We start from the raw sequence: 13,287 nt of genomic DNA, 5'->3' as shown, positions 1-13,287 counted from the left end.
CAACAGTGCACGTGTCTGCTCTGCAGTTGTTTTTAGTCTGAAAATTAAAGAACTACATCTCTGAAGCAGATGTCTGTTCGCAGCTTTGCACCATGTTCTGACACACTTGTGGATGTAGACGATGTGAACAAATGCATCCAAAATGAACATTTCTGAACACACATCCTGCATCCCCACCGCTGCCTCTCCTCCTCCTCCTCCTCCTCCTCCTCCTCCTCTTCTTCTTCTTCTTCTCTGCCTGTAATTGACTGAACACGTCAATACTCGGAGGGAAAAACACAGAGGGCCCACTGTCTGCATCCATCGATCCGCGCCTCTCTCCTTCTTCTGCTCTCTCCCTGTCTGCAGATCTTAATTACTCTTCTTTTACCAGGCGAGCAGGGGCTCCACTCCTGCCGCTGCCCTTTTCATAAAGTGTACCGTCCAAAATCCATACATCAAAATTAATGAGAGAACTGAGCTGTAAATCAAATATGGGGGGGGGGGGGGGGGGTTTCCAGGCTGATAAGCTACGAGGGCGATCGTAAATTATGTGTGTTAAAGAAAAAGAGTGACAGAAGGGTTTGCAAGAGAATTATTTTCACATGTTCATGCAGGTCAACGTTAACAGTGTTGCATTTTTATGGAGGAAGCAACCTCAGTCAAAGTGATTAAAAGCACTAGAGCGTGACGGGGCTGAGGTGAGCTTTCTCCCCACCCTCGCTGTCCCTCTTTCACACCCATTTCCTCTTTCTTTGTCTCTTTCTTTGTCAATTTGTCTGATTTTCTGCCCGCCTGTTTGTTTGCTTTAAGAGCTGTCTGTCTGTGCCCACCCCTCCACCTTGCTCTCTCTCACACACACATGCTTTAAGCAGACAAAAACACCCACACACACACACGCACACACACACACACACACACACACACACACACACACACACACACACACACACACACAAGGACAAAAAGATGACTTTTATGGTTGGGTTTTATGGACTGGTGGAAAAGGAAGCCGGTCTATTCTCAAACAATCGTCCTCTCGTGAACTAGGGGAAGAAAAAAAAGGCTCCTAATCGCACAGTTTCACAGCTCATACTCGCCATCAATCAAACCTGTCTGTGTGTGCTCGACATCTGTGTAAGACACGTGTGTGTGTGCGACCTCCCAAACCTCCCCTGAATCCCCAAAACAAAACCTATTAGGGATAGCGGGGCAGAAAAACTTCTTAACCTCCATAAAAGACATATATAGACACATAAATACATGCAACCCCACACACACACACTTGCTCTACCACCCCTGAGTTCTTGTCCCTTCCACTGTCTAATTTTAAATGTAAATTAGGTGACAGGTGAATAGCGAGGAGGTGTGAGATAACAGGTAACATCTTCACTCTGCCACATTATCGCTGTGCCACATCACTGAGAAGTGCCTATTCAATATCGTTGCCTTTTGCAGAGTGCAAGGAGAGACACACTCCTGTGTGTGTGTGTGTCCTTTTGTATTCATTAGACACACTGTATAGACACCTGCAAGTGCGCGCACACACACACACACACACACACACACACGGTCACAGAATCACATCCAGCTGCTTATCTTTTGGAATAAGAAAAGGGGCTTGTCAGGATGGCACATTGTCAGTGTGTGTGTGTATGTGTGTGTGTGTGTGTGTGTGTGTGTGTGTGTGTGTGTGTGAGGGGAAGGCAATGTGCATTAGGGTGATTACAATATCAGCCGACTCCAGATGGAGGCAGGAAAATAAACAGTGGGAGAGAGAAAGCGAGGGGGAAAGACATCATGAGAGGCAGCCTAAGAGAGAGATTCTCTATGCGTGTGTGTTTTTGTGTGTTTGTGTTTGTGTGTGTGTGTGTGGCAGCCTGCTTGTGTGCGATACAGTTGGAGAAAGTGAAGTTAATTAGCAACTCAATCCCAGTCTATAGACAGAGAACTGAGAGAGTTGTATGTGTGTGTGTCTGTCAGTGTGTTTAGTCTCTCAAATATGATGTAGATACAGTTATTCAACCACCTAAACAACTGAAAAACTACATTTCCCAGCTGTCTGTCTTTAACAACACTGCTAATACAGCTGTCTCTCTGTTATTGCTTGTGCAGCAGATAAAACAAGTAGGCAGAGGAAGAAAAGTTGGCTTTACTTTCATTAAGGAACAGATCTATTATAAAGATGATTTTCCCATTTGTTTCCTGAACGTCTCAAATTTACAAAACCTATGAAGAATTAACTGCATCCATGAAACTTGATGAATTGTCTGACAGTGCCCTGTTTGGCCCCTTCTTCCCTCGCCCCTATAAGTCTCATGTTATCTGAAGTAAAAACAGGAACAGGGCCAATAAAATCAGTTTGTAGTGCTCACTGTTGACTTTGACATTAAATAAGCCCCTGTAAAGGCCAACTCACAGTTACAATAAAACACAGACCTCGAGCAGAGAGTGTGCTCCCACACAGACACACACATATACATGAAAGTCCTTTTATACCTCTGCTGCTCTTTCATGGGTGATGAAATTCAATAAGCAGTGAAGAGAACTGCCCTCTCGCTGATAACCATCAATAGGCTCATCGATCGACAAGGGGGTGTGTATATGTGTGTAGGTTCGCACACACACACACACACACACACCCACACACACACACACACACACACACACACACACACACACACACACACACACACACACACACACACACACACACAAGCCCTGATTCCATCTATTATTCACTCTTGGAGTTGGTAAGAGACAGCTCTGAATGATCAGAACAGATCTTGGAGAGAGCATGGACCAATGGTTTTAGTAGCCAATTCAGCTGTTGACATCTGCCCCTTGAATGCATGTGTTAGGGGCAACTCCTCCTTACACATTTATGCCATTGCATTTTGCGAGTTTAGGGCGTCTGCAGACAAGGATAAGAGAATATACATTTTTCTGGCTTTTCTTGGCTTTAAAGTTCGGAAGCAACTCTTTGCAGTTCTGCTTAATTCTCATTGACAATTTTTAGCATCAATTATTACTTCAGGTCCAACCTCTGAATCAGTCAATCACTCAATTTGCCAATCAAAATGTCAAATCCATACAAAAGGTTTCATTATTTAGAGATCTTAAATCAATCAACCAATCAGCAAACACTTGACAACAGTGGTGAGGACAAGTTTCCTTTGATTGTGTGAAACCTTGAACAGCACCAGACTCTGTGGTAGACAGTCATCTGTTTAAGCCAAATAAACTAAAACAAAACATGACATGTACATTTTCATGGTTCCATACATTTTAGTGCTGGATCCTCCAGCCTTTAAGCCTTGACTGTCAGAATAGTTGATTCTATGTGTGAGCAGAGACTTATAACTGATACAGGAATACATGCAGGGGCTCCCCTGATGTAGCCGATGTATAACTCTGTTGAGTCATCATCATGTACCCAGTGTACAGCAATCCTGGACTGCATCCAAATGTCTGTGTGTAATTCTTAAAATAAGTGCTTTGATACATCACAACGCAGGAGCTTAAAAATTATTAAAGCGGGAAATATCAGAGTATTTTCCCTCTGAAATAAATAGTCATTCATTGTTTGAGGCTATGATCTAAGAGCTGTGTTTGGGTTTGTAAAATAAAAATCTAGAAAGCTATCATCAGTGATAAGCATCAAAAAGCACTGGGCAACAGAAAAATAATCAGTTAAGTGTCTGTGTGTGTGTCATCTGCATGCAACATTGTGTCACTATGCAGACGACCACAAGCTCTACTTTTCAGAATCAACTTTTTTTTTTATTTGCCGACCAGGGACATATTTGTCTTTGTGTGTGTTTCTGTTACTCGTTTGTGTGCGCGTGAGGGCTAGAATAAAATGGTTGCCATCATTTTTGCAAGGCCATATCCATGTCTGTGAGCAGTGGTCTGATGCATTTGACCCTACAGCCTGGGAGCTGGGGGAGGGAGGGAGAGAGAGAGGAAGAACAGGTGTGAGGCAGGCTGGTGGCTGGGCAGATGGCCCCTGGAAGTGCTATAGCTGATGCTGCTGCAACGCCTGGACCAGAGAGAGTACCGCAGCTAACGTTCATATAAGTCTGTTTATACAGCGTACGCGGAAACACACATGATCATGTGCAACCACACACAAGCACACGCACACAAACACAGTGATAAACTGCAAACAGCACTTATCATTTACCCCCCCCCCCTCCTCAAACCCCACCTCCATCAACAGCTCTGTTTACCTTTCATTTACTCCTTCTACCCCTCTGACTCTTCTGTCTCTCTCTTTATCTCTGTAAACACACACACTCCAGGTAATAGTCTTTCAGTCAAGTCACTACTTAAATAGAAGTCCTAGTGGTTAAAGAATGGGGATGACAAAATATATGACTGCAAAGGTAACCAGTCCAAACTAAATAATTACTGCAGTAAATAATCAACGTAACTTCCTCAATTCAACAAAATAAAATACAATAGTGACTCTTTTTCATTAACCTGATATGAATGGTTCTAGCCCATTGTTTCATTTGTTCTTGTTGTTTTGCAAACCTTCAATCAATGCAAATTAAACAATTTTCCTTTTTTGACTTTGACGAAATCTGAGGGTCACACTTTAAAGAGCAGTTAACAACCACTCTCTTAGTGCCTAGAAAGCTTGCCATGGGACTATTCGCCATGCGAACAAGATGCCCAAAAGCCCTGCAGGTTTCCAGCAGATATTTTCTTCCCTCTCTAATCCGAGCCGTGAGAAACAGTCGGGCATGGACAGCATGTTGTGCCCCAGCAGCCTCCCTTCCTAACCCGCATGTCTGTCTGCTCTGCTCCTCTGTCGGGGTAAAAAAAAAAATTCCCACTGGAGCAAAATATAGCCCGAACCCTTTAATTTTAACCTTACGCCACCCCATTTAAAAAAAAGATTATGTTTTTTTCTTCTTCTTCTTTCGGTTATGTGATGATGACAAAGTCGCAGCGGGTGGAGATGGAAACTTCACATGGATTTGAGAAGATGCGTTTGACAGTTGTGACTGAGCTCCGGAGGATGTTTTCAAATGCAAACACTGAAATGCAAAGTGTGCCTCAAAAAAGGGAGGCGATGGAGAAGAAGAGGACCAGAGGGATGGCAAAAGCTTCCCACTGAAATTGCTAAAATCAACAGCACAAAATCTTATTAAAGAAAAAAAAGATCATTTCGTTGTTTCTTTTATAAATAAGTGAAAACGTGTCATAAAAGTTACTCATATTTTTGAAACAAAAGTAATTCACCTGGTATTATTTCAATATCTGATGACGATGATGAACCCGCGTGTTCTCAGCCATCGGTGGCACTTCACTATCTAACCCCGCGTCGTGGTGTGGAGATACAAGGCTGGCTATACAACTAATAAAAACAAGTGTCCGTGCATTCTGGGGATTATCAGCTGACGAGAGAGGGAGTTAAACTGTTCGAAAGGGAGTCACAAACCCTTCACAAAACATTTCTCCATGCAGTTTGAAGCCCGGGCATTGTATTTCTTATGGATTCAGAGACAGCTACAAGTTGGTGTCAATATTTCAACAAACCGAAGCTAAATTTAATGGAAACCTTGACGGTTCCTTGTGTTGTTGTAAATGACGGGGTTGGTTGAATTTATTGTACTTTTTGAATCATTTGTTCAACGATTTTATTTTATTTTATTTGAGTCTGATCTTCATGTACTTTTTAAAAGGCAAACAATGAAAACAGAAAATCACTTTTTTTGCGGAGTCTCTATCTTCCGTTTGGTGAAACCATAACGCGCAGTATTGCGCACAGCACAGACACGCATTGTTCGCTCCTGCAACAGATTTGTGAGATGATGATATGGACAATAATATACAATCAAATTAATTTAAAGGGAAAATGCAAAAACACGTGAGGTGTTTTTTAAAAAAGATGTCACATGTTTGCTTACTGTAGGTTCACAAGTGAAACAAAGCATACATCATAAATTCTACACTGGTTCGTTTGCTATTTGATTGTTTGCCAGTGCACTGAACAGTTAGCCGATGCGTAATTTGGTTAAGTAGCCTATAGTGTGTATAGAAAGAGAGAAGCCACTTACACTGAAAAGATGCAGAAATTCCCACCATGCGGCACGTTGATGTGAGAGGGCTAAATAATTTCCAGTCCTTTTGACTCGGCGCGAGGTCCCCTTGACGATCCGCTGGTATCGGGGAGACAAACGCAGCAGAGTCCAGACAGCTTACAGGGGCTACTTCCAGAGGCTTGAAAATGTGAGTCAAACTCCGACAAAAGAAGGAGAGGGGCGGCTCGCAGTTGCAATAGTGTGGTGATCAGTCACTAGAGAGAGTCAGGATGGGAGAGCCAGGATTCTTGCAAAGGCGCAGAGCCGGAAAGGAGGAGAGATGATGGAGAGGGAGGATGCAGAAGAGCGCAGAGCACTCGTCTGATTCTTTCCCCGTCTTTACGCACTTCACTCCAAAAAAAAATCCTTAAATCCTTGAGTCAGACTAGGCTAAAGAAATCGCTTTTCAAATTCGAGGAAAATTCATCCACACACCCTCGGCCATTGGGCTCCTTGTTTTCTGCTTCTCCGATGGCGTGGGGATGAGGAGTAGCAGTGGTCTGCCTCCAGTCGGCGGTGCGCAGCAGAGCCAGGTGGCGGTGGGCGGGACTGAAGTGCTGCCGAAGAGGAGGAGGAGGGGGAGGAGGGGGAGGCGACTGGGCAGCAGGCAGCATCTGTGTGTCCTAAAACAGGTTGGAAAAAAAGCAGGGTCAGGTCAAGTCGAAGTGTTGTCTACTGTGCCAGTGGCTGCCGAAGCTTTTTCACATCAATGGCTCAGGGAGATTACACCCAAGGACACAAGAGAGTATGCCATCCCATAATAAGGATTGAGTTACATTTGGTCAAGTCTTTGGTCAACTTTTTTTTAACATTTTGACTTGTGAAATAATTAGACATTTTCCTTTACATCTCTTGTTCCTTATTGCGAAGAGGTGATTCCAGTCGAAAGACTCACAACTTCACATAATGTACTAGTTTATCAAAACATGTTTTGCCTTGGACCCCCTGGGGTTTCCTGATGGACCTTAAGTGAAGCCATGGGCCACATTTTGAGAAGCAATTGTATTGACAGCAGCGGAGTGTCATGGACAAGATCCAGTCAGCTGGGTGCTTAAGTAGCTGTTTGGCTGTTGTTAGTGCACGTGTGTGTATGTGGGTGTGTGGGGGTTGATTGTGTGGATGTATCTGCAAAAAAAAGTATGACTCTGTGTGACTTGTCTGCACTAAAATACAAACACACAGACACACACCAAAAAAGCACGTTGTAGCTGTTTCTTTCTCTCAGCTGAAAAAGGCAAAGGCCTGCAGTAACCTAAGGCAAACACTTTCCCCCGACCATCTGGAAGTCATCTCGCCCGCAGAGCCAGTGAGAGCTCAGAGCAGAAGCTACATTTGCAACTCGCTGATAACAACCGGTCCACTTGAACTGCATGGGTGAACATGTCATGCACCACAGCCTCAGAACATCTCATCAACTAAAATATAACTTCTATTCTAGTGCATTACAATATACAGGTGTACAATATGATATGATACACCAGAATACGGTACAACGCGATACTATATGTACAATAAGACAGAAAACGTTATGATGTGATGGGATACGATACAAGCCGAGATGATTTGATACGATACACTCCAATAGGATATTATTCACTTTATTGACCCGCTAGGGAATTCGCACACATTTGTACACGTTTACCATCGTTGTGATAAAACTTGTAATTCACACACATTGGTTGATTCATACCAATATTTTGGAAATGTAAATAAAATAAGAGTAAATCAAAGAGGGAACCTATTCAAAGATTTCAAATACAAAATTCCACACTGAGTAAACATGCATGATTGAAAAAGAAAAGCGTTGAGTAATTGACACTTTTAAATTCCTGCACATCATCTACTATCCAACAACGCATCCATATGTGCAATTGCAATTATCTTAAAACCCCAAATAGCCAAAGGCAATTTGGCTATCACAAGTTTTACCTTTAAAACATTTTTTGTACTGTGTCTTAACAAGAATAATATTTCTGTTGTGAACATTTTTGCTGTTGTCTGATTGTCATGGTAACGACTAATAACTGCAAATTGTATGGTTTCTAACTTTAGACCGAAAAATGCTACATTTCATTCTATGTGTTTTAACCCAAAGATGAATAAATACAGTAATCTACTTTACCCAACTCATGGGGCTCTAAAAAGCAGAATGCTATCTGGTGCTTTTGTCTGTCTTACTGTACAGTATATGTAACACACAAGGAGGATTGGTAGCACACCATCAGCATGGAGCTCATTGTTCCCTCAATGCAATCTCCGTGGGGAAAAGATGACGCCATTAATGGCAATTGTTTGCAACACCGCCATTGTGTATTTCTCTCTTTTACTCTATCCTCCTGTCTCCCTCTCATCTCCCCCCTGTCTCCCGATGAGTGGAAGGGGTTGCAATGTGTTCTCAAAGGGATATACGGAGCAAGGACTCAGTGCTCTACTTCCATTTTCCAGTCAAGGTCCTTTTGTCGTACTTTGACAAAGGCAGTGAGACCTCTCATCCTATGCAGGATGTGTGAATAGATACAGCAAGGAGCAGGTGATGGATAGATGGAGGAAATATTGATATGAAGAAAGGGAAAGGAAATGAACGTATATGATATGAAATGAGAAAAGATGTGAAGTTAGTGGGGAGTAGTCTTCTGATTCACACTTGTGAAATGTAACCAAACGTGGTCAGAGATAAACAGCGGGGCCGCGAGGATGCCGTCACTCCTCGCCCAATTATTCCCTGAGACCTACTTCTCTCATGACAATCACAGCAAAACATCTTGACGGCCGGAGGCACAAGTATAGGCGTTGAGGAAACCTGCAAGGGAAAAGAGAATAGGGCAATAGCCGTGTCTGTGTCTGTGTGTGTGTGTGTGTGTGTGTGTGTGTATGTGTGTGTCCTGTGATAAAGGTGCGTGAGAGCAGGAAACACACAGTGCCTGTTTTTGCTGCAGGGGTTCCTGGAAGTCAGCCGCCCAGTGTGATAGGCAGCATACACACACACACACAGGATACCTCGCCTCTGAAAAGGAAAAACATGCTGCGTCTGATACATGTGTACACAGACAAGCAGACTTCCTGCATTTTCCTACCTACTGGGCGGCCACCTGTGACACAGTCTCTCACACTCGCACACACACACACACACACACACACACACTTGCACACACACTCATATCACACTCAAAGCTACAAAGCCAGAATGAGACGAATAGAAGTCGAGTGTTGACTGTAAACAAGTACCGTTCAAACCCTTGTAATTATCTGGCATTACATCAACATTGCCTGAGGCCATCCTTTAACCATCAGCATGACAAGACAACAGGATAAGAGAGTTTACTAAAGTTAAAAAAGTTGTGTTACTTTGTGCTGTGTTTTTTTTTTTCTAATCTAAACATCCACCTTTACTCAGCTCCTCCTTATCTGCTCAAACCTGTTTTCCAAACACCTGACCTCCCAGCTGCCACCTGTACACCTTTCCCAGCCTCCCCAGTCTATATCCAGCTCATTCCCATTTTTTCTGGAATGAATTTTAAAAAGGAATGTACAGTGACCTGTACAATGTTGATGTGTGTACATATGATGCTCCCATTTAGTATGTGTTTCAGTGTTATTGGACTATGCTTGACCAGCCATCTTTACATTGAGAAGCAATGGTTGTTAGCACCAAGTAACAAAAACTAAAAGGCTTCTAAAACTGTAAGTACCAGTTTCTATCATATACGTAGTGAAACTGTAACAGGGTCCTTTAAAAAAACTTAGATGAATAGAATGCCCAAAAGATTCAAGTTCACAGATTTCAAACAGATGTTGCATCATGTTCCTCTGTCAAGTGCAGAATAACTTTATGTTATACAATACTAACATTCTTGTTTGGCTATTAGGTTTAACAAGATCTTGTAAAATAATCCAGTTCCCTATGAAAATTGTTAACAGAAATACACCACATCAATCAGTGTTGTATTTTGCAAAATACGTGTGTTTGGAACAGAGGACATTCTGATCCAAGAGAAAGATCATGGTGAGGAACTCATTAAGGTTATATCGAAGACTTGATGAATCTGCAACAGAAAAAATAATGAAATCAATCAAAGTAGCACTGATGCAGAACTGCAGAGCCAGTTTGATGAGAAAAATAAACTTGGGCTTTATTGAATGCCCTCACAAGGTTAATTGGTTATAATGAACCGACTGACACACTCAGACTTTTTGTGTCCTTGGATTCAGCATCTGAATTATTTGGAGGTATTTTTTGGTTAACTTTGGAATATTTCTGCCACATTCCTTGGTTTTTTGAGTGCAATTAAAATCCACATATGCACTGAACTGAAACAAAAACTACTTCTTCCTGTCACAAAATATTCAGATATTCAAATATGATATGGAATGCATTATTCCACAACTCCCGGAGACAGTAAATTCTTAACTCTTCTTTGATAGAGATGGAAAAGGATTTGGGAGATGGAGGAATATAGAGACAGAGCCGCATGATGGGATAGCATCTGCAGTGCAGCATCTTACGCAGGTGAAATGTCTGGAGAGGGATCGTGCTCACACACTGGGGTATTAAGGAATTCAACCCACCGTCTGGCTCGTAGCAAAGGAGAAGAACTAAGTGGGCGAAAACTGACAACCTTGCCTTTCTTCCAGGAGAATGTAAATGAGCCGCTCTAACTTTTGAAGAAGACTGAATAAATATCCTGACAGCATGCAAACATGTGAGACAATACATTTAAAGTGTGACTGTGGATAATGATGTCTTATTATGTCAATCTAAACACGATGAAAGAGATTTCACTGTTTTTTTGGCACAAGCAAAGTAAAGACAAAGAGCGAAACGTCCCTTCTGCATACATTTGGAATGATAGACGTGTCAGTCATTGTGTCTGTGTCGGAGCCTGGAGGGTTTCCCACAATGCTTAGAGGTGCTGAACTGTTCCATGTGCATTTAACATGAACAGGTAAAAAAAAGACATCTCCACACTCTTCATCTCGTTATTTCCTGTGTTAACTTTTGGATTGAATGACAGGATGAGCAGAGAGGTTTTTTGCTTTCCTCGTCAGTCTGTGCAGAGAGTGTGTTGGTGTTTTTTTTTTTTAAGTGAGCACAACCTCAGAAAGTTGAGTCCTGATTTGACAACAGGGATGACGTGAAGTGTATTAATTTGCGAAGATGGAACCCATCTTCGCAAATTAATACACTTCACGTGTTTTAACACCTGGAATTGTACTCTGGGATCCTATGCAACATATCTTGAAGGTTTTTTCCAATTGCAGAGGCAAATAAGGAAGCCTAGGAACTTTATATCTTTGGGAATTGTTTCCGACTATAACTCCATCTCGTAGCATTAACTGTTCAAGTGAAAAAATGTAAACGAGCTCCCACAACATTCTCAATTTTCATCCAATAAAAGCAGCTCATTTATGAAATTGCAACAGAGGCTTTCCCTCCTCTGTGAACGCTTTGCCCTTTTATTTCCTCCCCTCGTAGCTTCTTTTAGACTGCTGTACTAATCCCTTTGTTATAATGTCACCCGGCTGATGAATCATCTTCCGGAGCCTCGTGTTGTCGGAAACACAAATGTACAGTGAAATTTCAATTGATGAAACTACTCATCAGCTTGAAAAGTAATTAACCACCTAGCATTCCTCCTTTTTCTTAGGAGACAAGAGTGTGTTCCTGACTGGTCGTTTTCACCATATCAAGAGCACACTTACACTGTTTATCCTCTTCACACGAGGGCACAATTAATGCCTATAGATGTATGAGCCATAGAATGGAAAATGTTGCATTAAAAGAAAATTCACAAGTGTGTCATGACAATAGAGACAAGAGATGAGGTTTACTTTACGGTGCATACATTTCCATTATTTTGTACTGTTGACGTCATGACAACTGCATTATCTCACAGATATTACAGATTGATACTACCACAGCATTTTACAAAACTAACTAATCTAACTTACTATTGTCCAAAGCAGGAACATGTTCATCTTAAAACAACTTTGACTTTTTAAATGAATTAAAGACTGTACCTAGCGTGCTTACAATTCAACCTTTTTTATTTTGCTGATGTAATAATAAAGGTGTGGAAATTTGTTAATTCATTTTTGGTAAGCTATTTTTAAACATTTATAAACAAAAAAAAAGAATCCTTCATTTTTCCAAACAGTCAATATGACAGGAGTAGGAACACAAATGTCCTCATTCAGAACTTTGCACGGATTTGTGTAGGATGTTTTTTGCATCAGCACCACCCCCTAAAAAAAATTATGATATTGCACCCTACCCTAACCCACACATTAAAAATAAATCCTCCAGTATTGAATTTTCAGTCTGATGTAACATACATAAACAAGTGTTTCTCATATGAGGTTTGACAATTGATGCAGATTGTTCCTTGGGATTGTTCCTAAATGTGTGTCTTTGCACAAGCTGCTGCTACGGCGTGTGATTTGTTAGTTGCACAAAATAACAAACAGGGAGCAAATGTTTGAGGAATATATCTTCAGTTTTGGACTGAATACCGTGCTGAATAGTTTGTGTAATATGGCTACTAAGTCTACGCTGTGGGACAATACAAACACCGGGCGATACTTGTATGATAAATACAGACACGGTGAAAAAAGAAAGAAAACAACGCATCATTTCATACAAAGTGACTTTACACAATTAAATATCAACACTTGGACTTTTTTTTTTTAATCTGAAAAGTTGTACAAACTTGTATATCAATCAAAAAGACTGAACTGTCTATCTGTACAGGGGATCTCCATGGTAACGACACATAACTTAAGCGCTGATTTTCTTTCCACTAGCGCTCAGAGAATTATCGACAGTAAACGTATTTTACACCGAGATGTCAAATTCTCCCACAATCTGAATATCACACGCTCTCTGAACCCTGAAGTTTGTTCAGCACAGATCAAGGATCCACTGTGATCCGTTGCACCACTACAGAGAAGAATACTTAAAGCGAGACTGACATACCAAACAGGTGAAGATACAGAAGGAATACTCACACATCAGGTGTTGAATTTACAAAGGTGATTCATGCTATGCCTTGATTTTGGATTTTTTTTGCCTGGAGGCAGAAGAGGGAAGGCTAGAAAAAGGTATACAAACTAAAGATTTTGAGTCGATGAGGTTGTGAAATAAATACCACAGCTAGTGTGTAACAATGCCATGCATACTGATGCTGTTGTGAAACATTATAGATGTCTAATGGCT

At 41.5% G+C, this 13,287-nt stretch overlaps 1 protein-coding gene across 2 annotated transcripts in view; it reads right to left on the bottom strand.

The window, feature by feature from the left end:
• Positions 1-6,635, bottom strand: part of runx1t1 (RUNX1 partner transcriptional co-repressor 1) — a 57,598-nt gene extending 50,963 nt beyond the window's left edge. The window contains exon 1 of one of the 2 annotated variants that reach the window (XM_020654227.2): positions 6,051-6,635. In XM_020654227.2, the coding sequence (XP_020509883.1) occupies positions 6,051-6,078 (28 nt within the window). In that variant the 5' untranslated portion in view covers positions 6,079-6,635. The remainder of the gene's footprint in view (positions 1-6,050) is intronic. The other variant, XM_020654225.2, reaches the window with a different exon arrangement.
• Between the last annotated feature and the right edge of the window lie 6,652 nt (positions 6,636-13,287).

Source organism: Labrus bergylta, chromosome 19 (assembly GCF_963930695.1).
Source record: "Labrus bergylta chromosome 19, fLabBer1.1, whole genome shotgun sequence".
Taxonomy (NCBI): Eukaryota; Metazoa; Chordata; class Actinopteri; order Labriformes; family Labridae; genus Labrus; species Labrus bergylta.
The sequence above is the reverse complement of the archived record's forward strand: the minus strand, read 5'-3'. Positions and strand labels throughout refer to the sequence as shown.